This window comes from Myotis nattereri, assembly GCF_964212035.1.
Source record: "Myotis nattereri genome assembly, chromosome: 3".
NCBI classification, from domain to species: domain Eukaryota; kingdom Metazoa; phylum Chordata; class Mammalia; order Chiroptera; family Vespertilionidae; genus Myotis; species Myotis nattereri.
The window spans coordinates 144,292,252-144,317,279 of NC_138077.1; the positions used below are offsets into that span (position 1 = coordinate 144,292,252).

General features: G+C 38.7%; 1 protein-coding gene across 1 annotated transcript in view; it reads left to right on the forward strand.

Moving 5' to 3' along the window:
* ARHGAP29 (Rho GTPase activating protein 29) overlaps positions 1 to 23,395 on the forward strand; it is a 73,424-nt gene extending 50,029 nt beyond the window's left edge. The window contains exons 13-23 of the mRNA XM_081087741.1: positions 3,190 to 3,347; positions 3,897 to 4,036; positions 4,309 to 4,413; positions 7,880 to 7,978; positions 9,364 to 9,503; positions 9,767 to 9,955; positions 10,228 to 10,365; positions 14,832 to 15,064; positions 16,479 to 16,809; positions 16,940 to 17,048; positions 21,098 to 23,395. Of these exons, the coding sequence (XP_080943867.1) occupies positions 3,190 to 3,347; positions 3,897 to 4,036; positions 4,309 to 4,413; positions 7,880 to 7,978; positions 9,364 to 9,503; positions 9,767 to 9,955; positions 10,228 to 10,365; positions 14,832 to 15,064; positions 16,479 to 16,809; positions 16,940 to 17,048; positions 21,098 to 21,978 (2,523 nt within the window). The 3' untranslated portion in view covers positions 21,979 to 23,395. The remainder of the gene's footprint in view (positions 1 to 3,189; positions 3,348 to 3,896; positions 4,037 to 4,308; positions 4,414 to 7,879; positions 7,979 to 9,363; positions 9,504 to 9,766; positions 9,956 to 10,227; positions 10,366 to 14,831; positions 15,065 to 16,478; positions 16,810 to 16,939; positions 17,049 to 21,097) is intronic.
* The last annotated feature ends 1,633 nt before the right edge of the window (positions 23,396 to 25,028 follow it).

A 25,028-nucleotide genomic window follows, 5' to 3' on the forward strand; every position in this document is an offset into this window, starting at 1 on the left:
TCCCACCTGGAGACCTCACTTTAGCATTTCTGTTAAGTATGGGAGAAGGCTGAATAATTTAGGGAAGATATATTTAAGATTGGGCTACCTATATATATTATTGCTTAAGTCTTTTATTATTAACTAGGGCCCAGTGCACGAATTCATGCACCTTGAAAGGAACTGTGGCCCGCGAGGCTGCGGTAGGCACAGGGACGGGTCTTGGCCCATCCTCCACACCCTTGCTCAGCCCCTCCTGCTGTAGCCCCTGGTCCCCTCTCTGCTGGCAGCCCCGCTCCTGCCACCACCACTCCCATGCGCTGACGGCGCCAGCTCCACTCGCATCAACTGACAGCGTGGAGCGATTGGGGCTGGTGCCAGCAGCGGGTGCGAGCGGGGCTGGCACTGTCAGCAGGTGCGAGTGGTGGCTGCTGCCCCGATCACCCCTCAAGAGCAGGGTGAGATGGAGAAGTCCTCAGTGGTGATTGGGGCCGGCAGCCACCATTTGCACCCACTGACAGCGCCAAGCGATCGGAACTGGTGCCAGGTGCAAGTGGAGGCTCCAGTGCCGGCAGCAGGTGTGAGCGCTGGGTGGGACCGTGGCACGTGGGAGCAAAGAATTTTCAGTAACCACCAGAGGCTCACCCCGATGACAGTGACTGGCACCCGCCTTGGTCTGGTGCCCCCACTCATCTCATCCATCATCCCACCGCGGCCGATACCTGCCATGTTCCGCACTCTGCTGCCTGCTATGTTCTGCATGCGCCCCCTGGTGGTCAGTGCACATCATAGCGACCAGTTGTTCAGTTGTTCCACTGTTTGGTCTATATGCATATTAGGGTTTTATATATGTAGATTCTCAGAGACATTCAGCAGGTGAATCGGTTATACCAGTCTATTCATTTGGCTTTTCAAATTATTGGTGTTTTTAACTAGATTCATAGAATTTTATTAAAAGTATTAAAAATGTACTTTTAGGATCAAGAAAGTAAGTCCAGCTTACCACTAAATGGAGATTTTCCTGATCATAGCTAGTTGCTGAACTTAAGCTTTTCCATTTGTAGTTTGAATTTCCTTTGTTCTTTGAAAAATTTAGGGCACAAATAAGCTGTTCTGTTAGGTGCACTTTTCAAATCCTATTTGTGATGAGTTTTAGTTATCTTTGAGGAATGCCTGTCTACCTTGGAAAAGACTTAGAGGCTAATCATAAGTTCAACATATCATTTGGTATATCCAGAGCATGAAGAGGAAACGTGACAGTCTTTGAAATAACATTAAGCCAATGAAATTTGGCATTCATTCACAGTCCCCACTCAGGAGACAGAGTGGCATTTAAAAATACATCATATCAGTTGCATTTATATTTTTCTTTTTTGTTCCCCTTTTTTAAAAAAAGTGTCTTTATTGTTGAAAGTATTATAAATGTTCCCCATTCCCCGCCCCCCCCCCATGCCCCCTTCCACCAGTTCTACTCCACTCCAGGCCTTTACCCCACCCTATTGTCTGTATCCATGGGTTATGGGTATGTGCATATAAGTTCTTTGGTTAATCTCTTGGTTAATCTCTACCTGTCCCCCTTACCCCTTTGAGATCCTTAGTCTGTGCCATGCTTCGATGCCTCTGGAGTTTATTTTCTTCATTAGATTCTATGTATAAGTGAGATCATATGATACTTATCTTTCTTTGACTGGCTTATTTTACTTAGCATAATACACTCCAGGTCCCCACAGGCTGTCTCAAAGGGTAGGAGACCCTTTTTTACAGCTGCATAGTATTCCATCGTGTAAATGTACTACACCTTTTTTTATCCATTCATCTACTGATGGGCACTGGGCTGTTCCCTTTCTATTGAATTTATTGGGGTGACACTGGTTAGTAAAATTATCCAGGTTTCAGGTGCACAATTCCACAGCACAACATCTATTGTGTGTTCACCACCCCAAGCCCAGTCTCCTTCCATCACTGTCCCCCGTATACCCTCCTTTACCTCCTTCCACCCGACTCCCAGCAGTCAGCACACTGAGTTTTTTCTCTTTTCTTCTTTTTTTGCTCAATCCTTCCACCACTCCCCAACCCTGCAACAGCTGTCCAGACTCTTTTAATGTGTTTTAGATGACTGCCCTCCTTTTTGCCCCCACCTTTTCAATATGCTTCAGTCATATTGACCTTTCATCTGTTTCTTGAGTGCAACAAGCTCTTTCCCACTAATTCTTGCCCTTGGGTCTTTTGTCTGGATTGATGTTCTCCCTGAAGCTTTTCATTCATTCTCATGTCCGTTCTCAGTTCAAATGCTATATCCTCAGAAAGGCCAGTACTAACCTACCATGTCAGAAGTAACCTTCCATAAACATGTATCTGGTCATATTCCATAACTTGACAGTCTTACATAATATTATTAGTTGTTTTCACTACCAGAAATTATCTTATTTACTTAATCCGCTCTCTCTGTTTGACACCAGTCTGAGGAGAACTTAAACTCAATGAGGAGTGGGGTTTCATCTGTTTGCTATAATATACCCAAAGCCTAGGGTTTTGTGAACATTAAATTAGTTAATTCATGCATTAAAGTAGTGAAGTTCTCAGAATGGATCTGGCATATTAGAAGCTCTGTCAGTTGTTATATTGTTGTTGTTATTGTTACATTAAGTGGTAGCACTGATAACATATTTACACATTTGCAGAAACTCAGTGGAATAATGTATTTTGAGTAACGTACATTCAAAATAATACCTAATTATAAAAATGTAGTACTCTAGGATACATTATACATATAAAGCATTTCTATTTTTATAGGATTGAAAAATGAATATCAAAATAATAGTGCTCTGATTAGAATTTCCCCCCACATTTTCATGTAAGAGTTGAGACAATTGTGAACAGATCATTTGAGTACAGAGCTGGGGATCCTCAAAAATACATTTACCTCCCAAAACTATGAACCAGAAGGGATACGGAGTTGTGTTTTTGAACTTTTTGGTTTAAGCCAATTTTACTGGAAATGATTGCTCCTAAATATTGGATTAAAACTTATATTTTCTGAATCTAGACCTTGCATAACGTCAGGCAACATAGTATGCTTATGATGATATTCAATGTTGTTTACTTCACTTTATTCCTTTTCCTTGGTGTTGTCACTTGAAGTAAATGTATCTTTACATAGCATTCTGTATATCATGTTATTTTGACTTTTGTCTTTATCTGTAATCATAGGTAACGGTTAACCTCTTCCAAATGCAACAACTACAGGCTGCCTCCCTTGCAAACAGTTTACAGTCTCTCTGTGATAGTGCCAAACTTTATGACCCAGGCCAAGAGTATAGTGAATTTGTCAGGGCCACGAATTCGACTGAAGAAGAAAAAGTTGATGGGTAAGTGTGAATGTACAGCTAAATTTTTTTCAAGAGATAAAATATTTATTGCTAAGTTCCTATTCTGGTGTAAAGTGGTATCTTATTAAAGTAGTATTGGCAGAATTGACTTTACTTTTTTCTGAATTTTTAAATATTACTTAAGATGTAACTCATTTAAGAGTAAAAAAGCTTTCTATTTGACCCAGAGTTCAGATCTTTAAGATTTAGGAATCTTTTGAGAATGACAAGTCATGGTTATACCTATTTTGAATGAATAGTATGCAGATTTAACCTTCATTTTCCACAGAGGTTATACTAGAAAAGTTGAACCATGACATGAATTGACTTTGCTTTTACTACTCTTTGCTATATTTCAGTTATAATAAGTATAAATGATTAAGTTTTACTCATACCTTCTTTAGGAAGTTGAACCATATAATATGATTTGTTCTTAATATTTAGTTAAATTATTCTACATTCATTAAATTAACATTTTTCTGAAAACAAAATAAACTAGGCTTATTATTAGTCATCCTCAGTGATGAATTTTATTTGGGTTTTTCTTAGGAATGTAATTAAGCAATTAACAAATAGTTCCCACTCTTCTGGATATGGACCTGCTGACTCTTTAGAGGACGTTGTGCGCCTTCCTGACAGTTCTAGTAAGATTGACGAGGACAGGTGCTCCAACAGTGCAGATATCACAGGTAGGTATTCACATTAAACACAGCACTAAGTTTATGAAATATCAAATTGTTTAAATGTGATTATTAAATGGGTTGCAACCCTAGAATTTAAAAATCAGGCCTTGAATTATAACTTTATGAAGCCTTATTCACAGTTTTAAACACTGTGCTTGCTTTAAAATTTATTATTGATTATGATTAAAGAAACTCGATTTATCTCATTTTATATGTTAGTATTTTGCCTTATGAACTATCTGCAGCCAAGTTTAACTTTAAATATTCTTTTCTTAAAGGTCCTTCTTTTATAAGGTCGTGGACATTTGGGATGTTCAGCGACTCTGAGAGCACTGGAGGAAGCAGTGAGTCTAGATCTTTGGATTCAGAATCTATAAGTCCAGGTATATGAGTATTTAACTCTAGCAGTGAAAACTCAGTAAAAGATTAAAATACTCCTTTTGAGAAATATTTTACAACTACTTATTTTTATAATGAATTATAGAGAGGTGTGTGTGTATGCAGTTAAAAGAAAAATAATAAAATAGAACATTATCAGTAAATTAGGTACCTATGTACACCTCCTTGATAACATTGCCCTGTTCCACCAGAATAAAGCATCAAATGTTTTAGTATGTGTATCTAGTTGAGCCTTCCTCTCTTCAGAATGATACACAGATGGAATCATGCTGTTCTTTTTTTACTTCCATGTGTCTTTTTTTAATGTCCATATCGGTGTAAGTACCCATCTTTAATTTGTACTCTACTTTGGATAGTACTCTATTCTGTGAACATAACTATTATCTATCTTTTGGATTGTTTTATAGTTAATTGCTGTAATGGACATTATAGTTAACACTAATTCTTATGCCTGTGATTGCTATTCTTATTAATTTTTTATAAATGTACTTTATAGTACTTTGATAATTTCATGCTCCTTAGAAAGGCAGAGAAAGTGTCTGAAAGCTCCTATTGTGGCTTCAAAGAGGATAACATGCTATAAGTGATACTACAACCAGCAGGAGAAGGTAGCACTTGAACCCAGGAGATTTTTACTTTGGCATTTTTTCTTCTCCACTCCTCTACCAGAGACTGTTCCAGTTCTGTTCTTCCTGGCAGCCTACCTTCCTTTAGGATCTTAGCACTGCATTAGATAATGTTATAGGATTTAATCACAGAGTCCAAGGCATTATTTTTTAGTGTTCTGCATATTATAGAAATTTTATTCATGTAAATAAATCTTTGAATTTAAATTAGAAATAATTTCCATGCAGCCCTGTTATTTGTAGGCTTGCTTTATTTCCTTTAAAACTAGCTGTGTTCAGAGGGATACTCTGGAGATATGAGCCTAAATATTTAACCGAATATTTGTAATTAGCTTTATAAAAACAGTGTGGTTCCTCAGCAATCCCCAGAAATTAAGACCTGTTTTAGAGAAAACCCTAAATTATTTGGGATCCTATGAGATTTCATGTAAATTAGACAAAATTATGGAAACTTGGTCACAAGGTAAATGGGTGAAGACCTGAGTATGCCTAGCCTAGGAAAGAGGAAACTTGGGGACATGGCAGCTATCCTTAGATATTGGAAATGGAAAGGTGTAGAGTGCTTTTGTGTGCTCCTTTAGGGAGAAATATGGCCTAAGACTAGGGCTTATAGAGAGGCAGATTTCTGCTCAGTAATATAAGAGAGCCATTTTACAATTAGAATAGTTCTAACAATGGAATATGCAACCTCATGATTTCTCAATCATTAGGGACACATTCAAAGCAAAAACTAGGTGACTACCTTTTAAGCATATTATGCAGAGGAATCTTTTGGGGAAGGTATTGTTGTTTTAAATAATTTATAAAGCCCTTTCTAACTCTGAACCTTAGATAGTTAAGGCCGTGAATTAAGTTAATTCTTAACTATAATCCTGTTTTAATAGCAGGGAGCAAATAAAAATAAACACCATTGCCTAGTTAGACTGCTTCTGAACCTGCTTTCATACACATAACTGTGTCCTTTGCGGACAGAACTTGCATCTTGGGATCTCAGTTCCCTGTCAGGAATCATTGTTCCTGATTCCTAGTCTCTTGTTACACGGTTCACATAAATATGACATTACTATTATATTGCTGATTTTTTTTTCTATGTCCCTGATTCTATTATGATCACCAGATTATTTATTCACTTGATTCTTAGATTCACTTGTTGATAGATGTGTATTTGTTGTTCATAATTTGTATCTTTACCTTTTTCTTCTTCTTCCTCTTCTTAAAGGATACCTTTCAGCATTTCATATAATACTGGTTTGGTGGTGATGAACTCCTTTAGCTTTTCCTTATCTGTGAAGCTCTTTATCTGACCTTCAGTTCTGAATGATAGCTTTGCTGGATAAAGTAATCTTGGTTGTAGGTTCTTGGTATTCATCACTTTGAATATTTCTTGCTACTCCCTCCTGGCCTGCAAAGTTTCTGTTGAGAAATCAGCTGACAGTCGTATGGGTATTCCCTTGTAGGTAACTGGGTTTCTCTTTCTCTTGCTGCTTTTAGGATTCTCTCTTTGTCTTTTGCTCTTGGCATTTTAATGATGATGTGTCTTGGTGTGGTCCTCTTTGGATTCCTTTTGTTTGGGGTTCTCTGTGCTTCCTGGACTTGTAAGTCTATTTCTTTCACCAGGTGGGGGAAGTTTTCTGTCATTATTTCTTCAAATAGGTTTTCAATATCTTGCTCTCTCTCATCTTCTGGCACCCCTATAATTCTGATGTTGGTACGTTTGAAGCTGTCCCAGAGGCTCCTTACACTATCTTCGTATTTTTGGATTCTTTTTTCATTTTGCTTTTCCAGTTGGGTGTTTTTTGCTTCTTCGCGTTTCGAATCTTTGACTTGATTCTTGCGCTCCTCTGGTCTGCTGTTGGGTGTCTGTATAATATTCTTTATTTCAGTCAGTGTATGCTTAATTTCTAGTTGGTTCTTTATCACAACATCGAGGGTCTCATTAGATTTCTTGAGGATCTCACTACATTTATCGGCGGTCTCACCAGTCTTTTCGAGGGCCTTACTAAGTTTATCGGCAGCTTCTAGACAGTTCTTGAGAGACCTTAAAAGTGTGGTTTTGAGCTCTATATCTTCCATTTCTGACATTTGCGTCCTGTTTCTTTGTCTCCGCATTTTTTTATCTTTTCTTGGTGCACCCCCTAGTGGTCTTTGTGCGCAGTCTTGTTGTAGTTAAGCCTTGATTGTCAGCAATACCAGGGGTGATTTGACCTCCAGGCTAACTGGCTGTGTCTATATTGCTGAATTTAAAGATTTTTATGTATTTTACAAACTTTAGGTTACATTGTATACATTTATTTAGCGCTTAACTCAATAAGCATTTAATGACAACTTTGCTATTGTGCCACTACTCTGTCAGGTATTAGATATGACGTGAACAGAAAATACTTCCTGTCTTGTAGAGCGAACAATGTTTAACACTTACTATCAGAAATTGATAATTAAGGTCTCATTGGGATGAATGATTCTCAATTTTACATTTACCTGAAAATGTCAGTTTCGGTTCAATTTTCTTTGGTTCAACTTTCTTTTGAATAAGTATTAGAATTCCCTGTATCCAAAGTCTGAGAATGGAACACATTTTTTACATTGTAGCTAATAAATATTATGACTGTGTTATTCAAAAGATATTGTCATTTTGCCTTGGCCAGGTAGCTCAGTTGGTTAGAGTGTTGTCCTGATAAACCAGGGTTGCAGGTTTGATCTCCGATCAGGGCACATACAAGAAGCAACCAGTTAAGTGGAACAACAACAAAAAGGATGTTGTCATTACTCATTTGTAAAATTCTACAGTGCATGGCCAGGTAATTGTATTCATAATTCCTTTTAGGAGATTTTCACCGAAAACTTCCACGAACTCCATCCAGTGGAACCATGTCTTCTGCAGATGACCTAGACGAAAGAGAGCCACCTTCCCCTTCAGAAGCTGGTATTGACACTCTGAATATCACTGAATCAAGCTCTCACTAAACCAATTGAATCAGTAGCACTGCATGATATTAGGACAGTACTATAATGTAAAGAATTACAGACGGTCCTTGGGTCATGTCGGACTCGACGTACGTCGTTTCGTGGTTACGTCGCCATCTCCCATTTATTTATTAAAAAAAAAGTTCCATCATTTCAACGTATGTACATATATGCTTTATGTTTTTTATTTATTTACCACAAGTAAAGGTCAGAAATTGTTATCTTTCTTTTAAATTATTTTTTTTTACTGTTTCACTTTATTTCGCTGTGTATGTGCTCCATGTGAGTCACATAGGTGGTTATGTAGGTGGGTTCCGACTTACGGCGAAAATCGTGTTACATTGCGCCATAGGAACGGATCTCTGACGTAACCCGAGGACCTACTGTACTTTGCTGTGTATTAAACAAAAGGCATTATAAAGACTTAAATATATCAAATATATCCCAACAAATTATGTGCAAGTATGGGTTGATAATATATTAATGTTACAAATACAAAAAGCAAAACTATTCAATCTGGAATGTATTAGCATGGTGCTAAAATAGGCTAGATATTTTGACCTTTCATAAACCTAATATAGTGCTTTAACTGTTAAAAGTATTGCCATGCATGAGAAATTCTGAAAAAGCCACTTCAGTAGAAATAGAGCAAGGAGTTAAGCAGGAAAGGTAAATAAGTATACTTTTTGAGGACACGGAAAGTTGTGGATGTTGAAGGATATAAAAGAAAAGTCTTTTTTTTTTTCCAAAAAAAAAATAAGTCTTACCTTAATGACTTGAATTAGACTCATATAAATTAATTTTATATATTTGAAACCTCCAGATACCTGTTTTGGCATCATTTCCTAAAACAGTATAGAACATTTGACCTCTAGCAGGATATTCATATATTACTAGCTAGTATTAGCAATAATTTTATGATGATTTAAGAATAGCTTTATCTGTAATGGGAATATGACACAGTTACCTCATACAGCTAGTTTTCTTTGAAGTTTTTATAAAAGGGGCATTTTATAAAAACCCTATGTAAATGCCACCTATATAAAACCCTTCCCAGCTTAATAAAGAGCATATTAATAACAGTGTTAACTTTCTGATTCTGCAAACATTATGCTGTACTATTTTAGAAGTACCTTACTGGTTTGGTGGTGATTTTTACTCATCGTTAAAATGTTTGATAAATGTGTGCCTCGTAAGAGATTTCTAAATTAGACCCTTTATTTTATAGACTCAAACTAATAGCTTTTTGTAACCTTTGAATGATTGCAAATTTTTCAAAATATTTTGTCTTATGAAAAAAAGTCACCTTACGATTTTTATATAATAATCTGTTTCTATTGCAAGGACCCAATTCACTTGGAACATATAAGAAAACATTGATGTCAAAGGCAGCTCTCACTCACAAGTTTCGCAAGTTGAGATCCCCCACGAAATGTAGGGATTGTGAAAGCATTGTAGTATTCCAAGGTGTTGAATGTGAAGAGGTAAGATCTTTCTGGAATTACATTAGCCCCTTAATGCTTTTTGTTTTATACTTTTAGAAATTAATTTTACTGATTAGGATTGCAATTAAATTGAACCACATGTACCTTCTACAATTTTATATTTCATTTTGCTATTAAATGTATTCCAAACACCATAAGTAATACCTTTTAGACTCATTTTTTTGTGTTACCACTCTACCTTTAGCTTGTCCAGTTGTGAATAGTTTTAAGATAAATTAACCAGTTTTAAATTATTTTCTTAGTGTCTCCTTGTTTGTCACCGAAAGTGTTTGGAAAATTTAGTCATCATTTGTGGTCATCAAAAACTTTTGGGGAAAATACATTTATTTGGAGCAGAATTCACACAAGTTGCAAAAAAGGAACCAGATGGCATTCCTTTTATACTCAAAGTATGTGCCACAGAGATTGAAAGTAGAGCCTTGTGTCTACAGGTATGTTGTAACTCTTGAAATGAAAATTTTTAAACAAATGCCTGTGTGATTTATTCTAATGATAACACTTTAAAGGAAAACAGTGCTCTTAATTTTTAATAAGAACTGATTTTATTCAGATTTATTTGGAAAATATTACCTTATTTAACACAAGTTTTTTTTTCTGAAGTACTAATAAAAATTGAAGTGGGAACATCAAAGATATTTAAATGTCCACATTTAGCTTTTGTTCTAAACAGAATTTTGCAATATTTTCCCTCTTTCTTCTCAAGGGAATTTATCGTGTATGTGGAAACAAAATAAAAACTGAAAAACTGTGTCAGGCTTTGGAAAATGGAATGCAGTTGGTAGACATTTCAGAATTTAGTGCACATGACATCTGTGACGTCTTGAAATTATACCTTCGACAGGTAAAGTCTACCCTTAAAACCTAACATTAACTGGAAAAGAGCAAAAATATGATTTGTATTTTGATGACTACATTTGCTACACATATGTTCATTGACATAGACCATATTAATATCTTTCTTAATATATACATTAAAGTATATATAAAATGTATGTACAGTTTACAGACCAATAGTAATAAAAACAAACAGTCATTTCCCATTACCTAGCTTAAGGAAATAGAACACCTACTATACCTTTTAAAAGGGTTCTTTGTGCCCCTCCCCATTGCAGTCTGTAACCCCACTCCAGTGGTTTTTCCTAGCCGTGTTAATAACTCCTTTCTTAAGTTTTAATACCTGTTGTGAATTCCTAAACAGTATATCATTAAGTTATAGAAAACTAAGCAGAAAGCATAAATCTAGCTGTGTAAGGAAAGACTATTACATTGTTATAAGAAGGGTCGATTCAGTAACAACAGTGTCTGGGTCATAGTCCAGCTTTACCTTCATTGACACAGTGTTTTAATGTAGCTGTTGTGGGAGGTCAGTGGGCACCATCATGAGTGTATCCTAGAAGTTCACCACACTTGGGGTGTCAGCCAGGGCTATCCTATAAGCTGGGTTCTCTGGAAATTCAGCAGGAAGATGGTTGAGGAGTGGCCTACTTTGTATTTCCTCTTTCTGTGCTCATTGCAGTTTACAGGATTAGGTCCAAAGAAAACACTTATGTGGGGTGAAATAAGTGGCCTTGTGGCTTCAAGGAGCAGCTCATGGAGGGGCTGCTGGAACAATCTGCACATTGTCATGAGAAGCCAAGTATTAAAAATGACCTGGGCCAAGCCCAGCAGCCGTCTGTCCTCTGGTGAAAATGAAGAGAGTTACAGAGAGCATAGTAACCACAGTCCTGAACATGTCCCTCTTCAGAGTTCTGCTGTCTATCTGTCATCCTGGACCCTTTCGTCTCCACCCTCTTCTCTTTTGTGAGGTTGCACCTGTCTTCTGTGCTTTGTATTGATCTATTCTGTTTTAGTCATGCCCATCCCTTGAGCAATAAGATTAAATATTTGAAACTTTATTTGTCTGTCTTTATTCTATTTTCTTGATGGGAATTGGAGAGTGTGGATGATGTGGAAGGATATAATATTTATTCTAAGCTGGAAGTTATTTTCTTCAGAATTTTGAAGGCATTTTTCTTGTTCTGTTTGGAGACTCGGATCCTTCTCATTCCTGAATATTTGTGTGTGTGGTCTATTCTCTCTGAAAGCTTGTAGAGCAGCGGTTCTCAACCTGTGAGTCCAGACCCCTTTGGCGGTCAAACAACCCTTTCACAGGGGTCGCCTAAGACCATCCTGCATATCAGATATTTACATTACGATTCATAACAGTAGCAACATTACAGTTATGAAGTAGCAACAAAAATAATTTTATGGTTGGGTCACAACATGAGGAACTGTATTTAAAGGGCCAGAAGGTTGAGAACCACTGTTTTAGAGCTTTCTTTTTCTCCCTATTCTAAAATATCACAATGGTATGCCTGGATGAGAGTGTATTTCATCTGTTTCAGGCACTCTGTGAAATATGTTATTCTGGTTATTTGTCCTTTAATTCTTAGGAGTTTTATATTATTGCCCACTTCTCCCCTCTGTTTTCTTTCTGGAACTTATATTTGGACATGTACTGCTTCTGTAGTTCCTTTTTTTCTATTATTCTTTTTTTTTTAATACTTTCTACGATATTTCCGAAGCTTTTCATTCAGCCCTGCTGTAAACTATTTCATTTCTAAAGTCATGTTTTAATTTCTAAGAACTCTGGTTCTCTGTTTTTTTTATTATTATTATTAGATTCTTTCTTTTTAAATGAATGCAGTATCTTACCCACTTCAGGATATTCATAACTTTTTTAAAAAAACATTCTTGCCTTGACTGGGTAGCTCAGTTAGTTGGAGCATTGTCCTAATGTGCCAGGATTGAAGGTTCAATCTCTGGTGAGAGCATATGCAGGCATCAGTCAATGAATGTGTGGATGGGTGGAACAGCAAGTTGATGGTTCATGTCTCTCTCTTTCTCTCTCTCTCTCTCTCTCTCTCAAAAAAAATAAAAAATAAAAAGTTAATAAATAAATAAAGAGTTCTCTTCATAGTCTCTAGCCCTATCCAATATAAATATAATGTAGATCCATATATAATATTAAATTTTCTAGTAGCCATATTAAAAAAAAAGGTAGACTTAATTTTAATATTTTATTTTAACATTGAATATATTTGTATCTAATCAATATTTTTAAATTGTTAATGAAATATTTTACTTTGTTGTTGTTGTTGTTAGAGTCTTTAAAATCTGATGTGTATTTTTCATTAAAAGCACATGTCAGTTTGGACCAGCTACATTTCCAGTGCTCTACTCTTATGTTGTTAGTGGCTACTACCATTTAGAAAAGTATAGTTTTAGACCTTCAAGTTTTAGGGTTTGATTTTTTTTTACCTATTTTGATTTGTCTTCCATGGTTGTTTGCTTAAAATGAAAGAGGTAGGAATTGAAATGTCTTTGGAAGCTCTTGAATATAGGAAGTCTTTGAAGATTTTGAGCTTTCCTGAGAGACACCTGATGTCTGCATCTCTAGGTCTTTATTCTGGTGCTGGTGTGATACCCCAGAGAAGGGTCTTTTACTGCCTGGAGGTATGGTGCCAGGCTTTGGGAGCCAAGTAGGATAAGAAGGCTCTAGGATCTCTGCATTCAGCATGCATACAGTCATTAAATTTCTATCTATGCATAAAAGCCTAGTGACCGTTATGGTGGAATGACCAGTTGCTATGACGCCCCACTGACTACCAGGGGCAGACGCTCAATGCAGAAGCCATGCTCATGGCTGGTGAGCACAGCAGCGGTGGCAGGAGCCTCCAGCCTCTAAGGCAGCGCTAAGAAGCAGCAAGCCTGGCTTCTCAGGGATTGGGCCTAAGCTGGCAAGCAGACATCCCCCAAGGGGCCCTGGACTGCGAGAGGGTGCAGGCTGGGCTGAGGGACCCTCCCCCGCTCATGAGTGCACGAATTTCATGCACCGGGCCTCTAGTTTTTAGATAGTTGCTTGCCTGTTTCTTGCATTTGGCATTGCCCATCCAGAGAACCCTCAGTTTTACAGTACTGCCCAGAGAAGGAATTCCAGACTTCTGGAGAAAAGGTTGCTCTTACATAGGATGGAGACGAGGATCTGAGGATCTAAAGATCTAATGCTTCTTGGCTAGCCCACCCTTCTTTAGAATTAGCACCTCATGCTAACAGTCCCTGAGTCTCCTTAGAATCCTGTAAACCATGTTGGATCTCAGTTTGGAATTGCAGCTTTCTCAACGCCTGCTAAGTTAGCACTTGTTCATCTGCTCTTCAGCTTGTAAAATGTTGTTTTTGGCTCCATTCATTGGTGTTCCCTCAGTTCTGTGGGCTTAACTGTATTTCAGTGGGGTTTCAGAGAAAAAGAAATTAGGTACAAATGTTGTACCTGTCACATTAGCCCAGGAGGAAACTATCGATATCTCTATAATCACATTAAAAGATTCTCAGAGACATAAAAACATATTACCTTTGAATGACTATAAATCTCAGTTAATCATCCTTTATCTCTTCCAGTCAGGAAAAAAAAATTAATGGGGTCCAATACTATTAGCTCTCATTCTGTTTCAGGAATACCAAGATCTTAGGGTGGGTAACCATATTCAAATCTAGAGTATGAGCGATCAGCCTTTATTTTACTCATATACCGTGTAGGAAATCTAAAATTTCAAGAGGTTAAGTTACTTTCTTCAGATCCTGCAGTGGTAGAAATTGATCTCAAAGCATTCCCTCTCTTGGACCAGCAGGGGAAACTGGATAAGCAGGTACCCACCTCACCACAGATAGTATGGGACATCAGCTAAGTAGAAGTACACTGTATTTTCCATCACTGAGCAGTGGAAATATTGAAGTAAATTATGGCATGGACAGATCAAGGTGGCATACCCTTTGAGGACAGAGGAATTTTTCCTTTTGACATTATGACAATTCAAGTTGTATTTAAAAATTAGATAAATAAAATGTTGACATTTTCTCTCTTGAATATCATATTATCTTATGCTAATCTTCAGTCTGATTTAAGTAAAACACAAGGACCCTATAGAATTTTGTCCCCATACCAGTAAAACTCAGAGTATAAGCTTGTCCTAATTAACTTGACTTGTGTTGTATATCATCCTGGGTTTGTTTCAGTAAAACAGCTGAAGAACATGCATGCTAACTTTGGAGCAGTAATGAATGTAAAGTTTAGACTTTTATTGATTATCAGTTAACTCATTTTAAATAAAGATATGATTTATGGTGATTGTCATATTCACTTTATAGATCACATCTGTAGCATTTAGAACTTAAGTCTTATTCATGTTAACCCATTTAGTAGCTAGTCAGTAAATTATTAATGGGGGTGGGGGAAACAATGGTATTTCTAATGTAATTTTACTTCTTTAGCTCCCAGAACCGTTTGTTTTATTCCGATTGTACAAGGAATTTATAGACCTTGCAAAAGAGATCCAACATGTAAATGAAGAACAAGAGACAAAAAAGGATAGCCTTGAGGACAAAAAATGGCCAACTACATGTATAGAAATCAACCGAATTCTTCTAAAAAGCAAGGACCTTCTAAGACAGTTGCCAGTATCAAATTTTAACAGTCTTCATTACCTCATAGTACATCTTAAACGGTAAGAACTTTGCATAAGAAGAGCATTCAGTAGTGGATAGATAATTGATGAGTTTTTGTTTTTGTTCTTTAAAAAAATGTGGTAAAGTCGACAATGTAAATTTACCATCTTAATCATTTTAACTGTACAGTTCAGTACTATAAGTACATTCACATTGTTGTGCTATTGTATTTATTCTTCTTTTTATTTGTTGATTTTAGAGAGAAAGCAAGAGAGAGAGACAGAGAGAAAAACATTAATTGGTGACTCCTTACTTATGCATTCTTTGGTTGATTCTTGTATACTAGTATGTCCTAACCAGGGATTGAACCCACAACCTTGGCGTCGTATTGTGATGCTTTTCTAACCAACTGAGCTACCCTGCCAGGGCTGTGCTATTGTTTTTTAAATGAACATTTCATTTCTAATATGTGTTAGAGAAAAGGAGATAATGAATGTATCCATACAGCCAACATCTTTTCCTCAGATGCCTCCTACGTGCCAGGCTCTGGTTGGGGAAATAAGAATGAAAACATGTTTTTGCCACCTGTTGTGCTTGTCAATTTGGGAGGCATACAAGTGCAGTGCAGCAGCATTTATGTTATGGAGCTATGCACAGCATGCAGAGGAAGATGGCGGAGGGTAGGTCATGAATTAGAGAAGGAAGCCCTGAGCCAGACTTGAGGAACTAAATAGTGGCTTGATGGCAGAGAATGTGCAGAAGAGCATTCCTGGCAGAGGGTAGCAGACACAGAGACATACGAAATCATTCTGCATTTGGGAAGTATAAACAATTTGATCAGGTTAGGATATAATAAGCAGTAGCATGAGTGAGCTAGGTAGAGGCCTGGTAAAGAAAATCTTACATACCTGGCAGATGAGTTGACTATCTTCCTTCTGTATTCACTAAAGAATTTTGAGCCAGGAATTTGACATGCTCAGATTTGCCTATTAGATCTTCCGGGAAGCAATATGGAGAATGGTTTGGAGGGGTGGCCTTTTACTATAATTCAGATTTCCTTGCATCATCAGAGAAAGAAGGTGATAAGAGCTTGAAGTAAGGCCAGAGCAGTGGGAGTGACAGTAAAGCAGAGAGATCTTTAGGAAGTAGAATGAGCTAGGCTTGAAGACTAGCTGTGGACAGTTCGAGCAAATTTGACCATGATGTTTACGTTTCCAGCCTGAGGACCTACCTTTTAGGGGTATTTTTTTTTCTTTCATTTCTGCTAGTAAAACTCTAGTAGTTCCTTCTACTTACTTAAATTTTATCCTGATTCTATGAAACCCAACTTAGTGTGTGGTCAGCATTTAATCAAATAAATTTTTTTTCTTAGACTTCTACAGTCTGTTTTTTCCAAACCTTCCATGACGTTAATTACTATCGAGGAAGTCTAATATGCAAATCTCACACAGCTTTATGTGTTCTACTCCACAGGGTCGTAGATCATGCAGAAGAAAACAAGATGAATTCCAAAAACTTGGGGGTGATCTTTGGACCAAGTCTTATTAGGCCAAGGCCCACAACTGCTCCTATCACCATCTCTTCTCTTGCTGAATACTCAAATCAAGCACGGTTGGTAGAGTTCCTCATTGCTTATTCCCAGAAGATCTTTGATGGATCCCTACAGCCACAAGATGTAGTTGTGTGTAGTACAGGTGGTGTTGCACCTCAAGTAAACCAAGGCTGTCTTCTGAAGCCTCTCTTATCATCAGAAGAAAGAGACCCAGAACATTTCATGAAGTCACTGTTTTTCTCTTCAAAGGAAGTGAGTTTTGACCTTTGTGGAATTGTGTTAGAACTTTATAGTATTTATATTGTTATAAATCTTTGAACGGTTTGTTTATTGTGAGGTGTGTTTTGCTTTATCACGTTTAAAAATTCTCTCCCATTAACAGGACATCCGTACTACAGATAGTGAAAACAAAATTCTTGAAACATCTGCATCTATTGAGGAATCAGAACAAAAGCAGAATGCATTAGAAAAATGTGATGTGTGTCTCATTGGTGAGTGGCCATGTAAAATACATGTTTACTGATTTAAAACTATGTCAATAAGCCATGAATTAAAAGAAAAGCCAAGGTGAGTGGAGGTGAGAGAAGTCAGAGAATGAAGCTTCTTCAGTTAGTGGATCTTGCTAGCCAGCAGCATAAATGCAGTTATGGGTATCTTGACTCACTTTTAAGTGAATACCATTCTTCATAATAGTCTTTCTTATAAAAAGACTAGAAGCCCAGTGCACAAAAATTTGTGCACTCGGGAGGAAGGGAGGGTCCCTCAGCCCAGCCTGTGCCCTCTCGCAGTCTGGGACCCCTCAGGAGATAACGACCTGCTGGCTTAGGACTGCTCCCGGGTGGCAGAGGGCAGGCCCAATCCCTAGGTGCAGCCCCTGGTTGGGCTCAGAGCAGGGCCGATTGGGGAGTTGGGGCGCCGCCCCCTCTCATGCACAGAGCAGGGCGGATTGGGAGGTTGCGATGCCACCCTCAGTCACACTCAGGGTAGGGCCGATTGGGGGGTGGGGCACCGCCCCCTGTCACACTCAAGGCAGGGTCGATGGGGAGGTAGCGGCGCCACCCCCTGTCACGCACAGAGCAGGGCCCATCACGGGGGTTGGGGCTCCTTACCCTGTCACGCACAGAGTAGGGTCGATCAGGGGGTTGGGGAGCTCCCCCCTGTCACGTACAGAGCAGGGCCCATCAGGGGGGTTGGGGAGCTCCCCCCTGTCACTCACAGAGTAGGGCCGATAGGGGAGTTGGGGCACTGCCCCGTGTCACACAGAGCAGGGCGGATCAGGTGGTTAGGGCGCCACCCTCTATCACCCACAGAGCAGGGCCGATCAGGGAGTTGGGGTGCCTCCACTCTCACACTCAGGGCAGGGCCGATGGGGAGGTTATGGCTCTACCCCATCACACACAGAGCAGGGCCCGTGGGGGAGGGGGGGGAGTTAGGGCGCCGCCCTCTATCACCCACAGAGCAGGGCCGATCAGGGGGTTGGGGTGCCCCACTCTCACACTCAGGGCAGGGCCGATGGGGAGGTTATGGCTCTACCCCATCACACACAGAGCAGGGCCCGTCGGGGGGGGGTGGGGGTTGGGGCACCGCACCCTGTCACACACAGAGCCGCAGCGCGATCAGGGGGTTGGGGAGCTCCCCCGTATCAGGCACAGAGCAGGAGCAGGGCTGATCAGGAGGTTGGGGCGCCTTCCCCTGTCACGAACAGAGCAGGGCAGATAGGGAGGTTGTGGCCCCGCCCCCTGTCACACACAGAGCCGCAGGGCGATCAGGGGGTTTGGGCGCTGCCCCCTGTCATGCTGATCCCGGTGCCGGGAGGCCTCTCAGCTCCACTGATCCCGGTTCTGGTTGGCATATTACCCTTTTACTATATAGGATAGAGGCCTGGTGCATGGGTGGGGCTGGCTGGTTTGCCCTGAAGGGTGTCCTGGATCAGGGTGGGGGTCCCCACTGGGGTGCCTGGCCAGTCTGGGTGAGGGGCTGAGGGCTGAAGCTCCCAACTGCTCCTTTTTTTCTTTTTTCTTTTTTCTGGGCCAGCTTTAGCTCTGGCTCCAGCTCTGAGGCCTCTGCTGCTGAAGTTCTATAATCGAAACATATATAACTCCATCTCTGAGATCCCAGCTCGCTGAAAGCAGGTTTCTGGGGTTTTGTTAAGCTTCTATATTTGTTACAATGTTTCAAACTGCAGGCTCAGAGGCCGGCAAGGCAGGCGGGGAACATTGGTTTCCTCCGTCACTGAAGCAAGCAAGCCTCATGTTAGTTTCAAGCTGCCTGGCTGCCGGCTGCCATCTTGGCTGGCAGTTAATTTGCATATCGCCCTGATTAGCCAATGGGAAGGGTAGCAGTCGTACGCTAATTACCATGTTTCTCTTTTATTAGATAGGATATCTTGGAGTTCATAGGTGTTTTTTGTTTGTGAGGGTTTTTTTGCTCTTAATTTTTTTTTGCCATCAATTATAGTCATAGCAGAAATGTACTGATAGTATGATAGTTCATTAGCATCTCTATTACTAAAGATCATTGTATTGATCTAACTGCTCATAAGGAGTCAACTAGACTCCTAAAATTTAAAAAATTTAGACTCCCAAAACTCCTAAATTTTTTTCAAATGTATTACCTGTCACCTGCCTTTAGCACAGTAAGCACATAAATGTTTATGTCTTTTTATTTCCTAGACTACAGTCATTTTATTCACTGTGGGATAATTTTATTTGCAGTGATTGGTAACTATCAAGCTTGTGGAAAGGCTTTCATTTATTACTGTAATTCTGTACATCACTAGAGCTAAATTCCAGCTCTTAAAAATTCAGCCATATGTGTTAAATTGGGTTGTATAATCAAATAGCATTAACATAGCCTGACTGGGTACCTTCCTCTCTCTGCTAGGCACTATGCTTTTTGTTTGGTTTCATTTATCTGACTTAATCTTCATGACAGTGCTATAAAGTAGGTACATTAGCTCCATTCAACCATAGTTTAAAAGTGCGAGAGAGTGAAATTATACCAAAGGTCATGTCCCTAATAAATCATTCAGTCCGTATTTGAATCTATGTTTGTACTTATTTTACTATCCCATGACCTAGGACTCCCAATTAGAATAGTTACAATAATAAATGCAATTTGTGAGTGCGTATTGTATACCAGAAAATTCTAAGCACTTTTCATGATTAGATAATTCAGGTCACCCAGCAGCATAAATGCAGTTATGAGTATCTTGACAAATGAAGACACTGAGGGACAGTGAGATTGCCTTGCCCAGTGCAGAAGTGGTAGAGAGCTGAGCTAACCCCAGCAGCTAGGGTTTGGAGTGTGCGCTTTTATCCATTAGGCCGGCGGTTCTCAACCTGTGGGTCGCGACCCCTTTGGGGGTCAAACGACCCTTTCACAGGGGTCGCCTAAGACCATTGGAAAACACGTATATAATTACATATTGTTTTTGTGATTAATCACTATGCTTTGATTATGTTCAATTTGTAACAATGCAATTGGGGGTCACCACAACATGAGGAACTATATTAAAGGGTTGCGGCATTAGGAAGATTGAGAACCACTGCATTAGGCTATGAGCTTTCCCTTCAGAATTTAAGAATATACTTTGATGGGTGTCTACAGCCCCACCACAGTGAGTCAGGTCCCTTAAAGTGGTCTGTACTAGTAAATGTGGGGCTGGGAAACAACGGAGTGCTGCTTGGAAGCCCAGGGAAGAGAGGTCGTCAATCTCAGCTAAGGAGGAAGGTCAGATGAGGTGTCAGCTGACAGTGATTCTGATGGGCACCTGTCAGAATAGATCGCTGCCCAAAAGAGGAGCATGAACAGAGGACTGAAATTGTCCAGAAAGGAAATTTTTGTAGGGAAGACCCAGCATAAAGGAAAAGTGCTTAAGAGAAGTCAGGGTTCTCGTTTGAGAAAACATGGGCCATGAGTTCAGACTTGATAGGACAGAAAAGAAAGTAAGTCTAGGAGTAAACAGTAAATGGAGTGAATGACATTTTTTCCTTAAACCTATTGAACCTTAATTCGACAGGGTTAATATTATAGTCCATTTATTAATTGATCAGATTAAAAGACATCTAAGGCATTTCATATACTATGCTCTCGCTGTGGGTTGACTGTAACTGAAAAGCAGATTTAGGGAGTTGGCAAAAGTGTTGGGATTCAAGGGCATACCTGTATTTGGCTGGCCTGTAAATTGGTGTAACTTTTCTGAGGTGAATTTACCAATGTCTGCCTGTTGAAATCATGACAACCCTTTGACCCAGCAATTGCTTGTTTGTCAATGCATGGTGCATAAAAAGTACTTCAGCAAGTATTTTTTTTGTTTGTTTTTTACTAACCAACAATGGATTTTGTAGCTGTTTATTATATTGATTTAATTAAATATAAAATTCTAACATTTTTATTCAGAGTCCACCTTTAAACTCCTGCATAGATCACTAAGAATAATGGAAAAATATGTAAGACTTTTGTTGTTTTGAGAGCATGTTCCTCTTGTTAACCAAGAGCCAGGAAGTTTGATTTTTAAATAAATCTGTTCCTTTTTCAGACAACAAAGTGTGTTTGCATGTTGATCAAGAGCTTGAATCAGCATCACAAAAGATGGAAGATGTTTGTAAAACCTCCAAGCCATTTTCTCTAAAGCCCAATAGGGAAGCAAACAGTGTTGTTGAGAGGTATACTCCAAGGACCAAGATTAGACCTGTAAGTTTGCCTGTTGAGAGACTGCTGCTTCTAGCAAGCCCTCCTCATGAGAGAAATGGCAGAAATATGGGAAATGTAAATTCAGACAAGTCTTGCAAGAATCCTGCCTTTGAAGGAGTTAATAGAAAAGACACCCCTCCCATTTGTTTCAGATTTGATGGCTTTCACCAGCAAACGCTACAAAAAACAGGGGAGAAACAATATGAGCAAAAAGACCTAAATGCAAAGACTGCAATGATTGTGCCCAATGCACTCCAAGAAGGAGTGATGACGAGCGTCAGGGTTGGTGGGGACCATCCAGGCAATGCCACCCAGCCTAGTAAGCCATCCACTGAAACAGCAAGACAGGTGTTGGAGAGACAGTCCTCTGACTCCTGCCCTCCCGCTCCTGTCAGAGCCCCCAGAACACTGCAGCCCCAGCACTGGACAACCTTTTATAAGCCACGTGCTCCCACTGCTAGCGTGAGAGGGGTTGAGGAGAAGCCTGCAGCATCCTCCCCAGCAGTGTCTCCTGGCATAGCTCACGCTCCTCAGGGGCATATGCTGAAATCAGTTCCAGACTCAGAAAACGCACCAGCTTGTCCCATGCAGCCGACGACAAGTAAGCCTAAAGAGAACTCTCAGGAGCATGACGTGTCCGACGTGCACCCAACATGTCAGAGGCCAAGGCTTAAACGAATGCAACAATTTGAAGACCTTGAAGATGAAACCCCACAGTTTGTGTAGTGTTCTTTTTTAGTTGTTTTGTTTTGTGGTATTGTGTTCGTTTTGTGAAAATTTTTGACAGGGCCCCTTGTGTGTATAGGATTGCCAAATCGTGGATTTCGCTTGTTGTCATTGTATTGTGTTATCCTGTGTTGGTTGTATGGAATGGTAGAATGTTTTGATAGGGCCACCTCTGTGTCTCACTGGAATTATCTGTATTTTTGAAGTTTAGTTGATTTTCCCCATAAAATGGTCCATTTAAATGCATCCCTAATATATGATACAGTTCCCAACTAATAGCTGCAATTGGGAAGAATCAGCTTTATTTTTTTGAAATGAAACTATGTGCTTATTTATAAAAGAAACGTTTCTGAATGCAAGTGCCTGAAAGCTCTTTGTTTAGTATGATTGTTTTTTTAAACACAATTTTATAGTGCATCTTTGACCATTGTGCTTTTACGTTATGTATGTAACCTTTTATTTTTCAATTGGCAATTTACTTTTTAATATTTATGTAATGGCCAAAAGGCTTGCAAATCTGCATATAATTGCATTTCAATTAATTGCCATATTTACAAGTGGTAGTTGAATTGTCCAGAGAAAATGCACTTAAACCAGTTTCTAAATTATATAGTGCAGTTATGTCTTATTTGGCTTTATAATACACTTAATAATTTTTACTTTTGGCTTTGTTCGGCATAAAATTTTGTTGTTCAACACTCTGAACCTTTTGGTATTTTATATAATAGTCCAAAACATGTTTTAAAATTTAATGCATTTCCTTTTGATATTGTCTGGGTTTAAAAACACAAACATTTCTTTTGTATGAAATGTTTTTACTTATGAATAATTTTATATACTTTTTCTACCTGGACTTTTAACATTGACAATGTATGTTTCATCTGAACCGTGCACAGATTTATTTAAGTTGATTCTAAGTATAATTCAGTAAGCCTCATTGTTTGGAATTTGAGAGGAGGTATAGATGATTGGATATATTTCATATATAAAATTCCGAGTTTTTAGAACTAGTGCAGTTGTGTTATTTTCTGGGTTTCATCATTTTGCCTAAAATAGGATATAAAAGGGACAAAAAAAATAAAATAGCCTCTTTTTGTATGTGTGAATTTAATTTGTAGTAAATGCTTTTGTATGACCATATTGTACTTGATAAAAATACATATATATTAACCTGTTAAATTATTTCAAGTTCTTGTGACTTCTCTGAAATTGTTGCCTCTTAGGCAGTGAAACTTTTAAGGTTTATTAACCATTGGCTTAGTGATCAACACTTGGGTTCATACATCCCTTGACTTATTACAACATGGAATGCATTTTATGGGAAGTTGTTACATAGTTTTATATAACAATCCCTTTGTGCTGGGGCCTTGTTTTTAGTCCTCATTGTATAAAATGCAAAAGAACTTTATTGCTACGAAAATCTAAAAAGAAAATAAGAGTCAAGGGTTACTGAGCCATCTCTATGTGCCATGAACTCTGCTAAGTTCCTACATAAATTATTTCAAGTTCACAGCAGCCTATAATGGGTAGCAAAGTATTTTATCATTCCTCTGGTGTAGATATAGACAAGGAGACTGAGGCTTGGTGGTGTGCTCCAGGGGCCACAGGTGTAACAGTTGGGATCAAGTCTCAACTACAGAGCTGTCAGATTCTGATTGGGTCAGTGCTCTTAATGGCTGTGTAATTGCTAAGTAATAATATCAGGCAGAGTTTAACAATAGAAAATTCACCTTTTGGTGGCGTTGAGTACATTCACATTGTTCTGTAACCATGATCACTATCCATCTCCGGAACTTTCTCATCATCCCATACTGGAACTTAGAAAATACTTTTAAACTACTTCATTTTTCTTTTACTATATTGAACAGTCCAGTGGAAGGGTATATAATCAAGTTGCCTCTTGTTTCTCCTTACTGTTAAACCTCACAAGTGAGAGTTTCACTTTGGGTTTTTCTTGCCTTTAGGGCTCTGGCATCTTGTCCCGTTTACGCTGTTAATCTGTAGACGCTCTTTATTTTCATGGGGTATTAAAACAAGTATCTCCTGAGAGGATGTTGCTGTTTCTAGAGACCCACAATGTGCACTGTGCCCTGATACCCAGTTATGTGGCAATCATTCACCAGGAAGCTGTTTTATGACACATGAAAAGAATGAGCCAGAGGAAAGGGTATTAGTGGGGAGTCCCTTTAGAGCTGCCAGACCACCAGAAAGCTTTGTGGAAAGCATATTGTTCAAATTTCCAAGAAGTCATTTGTGAAGGGTTGGTGATAATTTCCCCAGATAGGCTTGTTTTACATGCTGAGAACTTAATTCGAATTTATGAGTACTTATAATTACTTTGAGGGCACCTTAGGCAATGTATTTCTTTTGATACAGAGATGAGAGACTTGTTGCCTAGAGATGTCAGAATCAAATAGAATCATACCTCACTTCTTGGGTGATTTAATTTGAAGATGGCACTGTGGGCACACTTCCCAAGCTAACATTGTGTTACTTACACACTTATTTGTACAAGTATAAAACTCTCTTTAAATGGCAAGCATTGTGTATATATATATATTTTTTTGCATAGTATATTTTATGACAAATTATAGTCAACATAATTCTCTGTTTTTTTCTCAGAAGCAGAAAATTGTTTTGGTGTGTTGGTATGATTATAAATGTAGATAATTCAGTATCTGTGGTTAGTGTAATCTACAGTTTAGCAAAGTTGCTACATTTACAGTAACTATGCAAAAGTCAGTTATATGTCTATATCACCAGCTAACAGAAAATGAAAGTATTTAGGTCTCTTAAAATCATAAAAATTTGAAATACCTAAAAATAAGTCTAACAAAATATATATAATATCTTCATGGAAAAAGTTTTAGACTATATCAAGAGGCATTTAAGGAGATCTTAAATGAAATGCTTCATGATTTACATGGATTGGAAGACTCAACACTAAAGATGTTCATTTATCTTACATTTATTTATAGATTTCAGTGTAGTCCCATCCAATATAATTTTTGAGCCATTTGGAAGTAAGCTGCAGACATGCTACTCCGTTA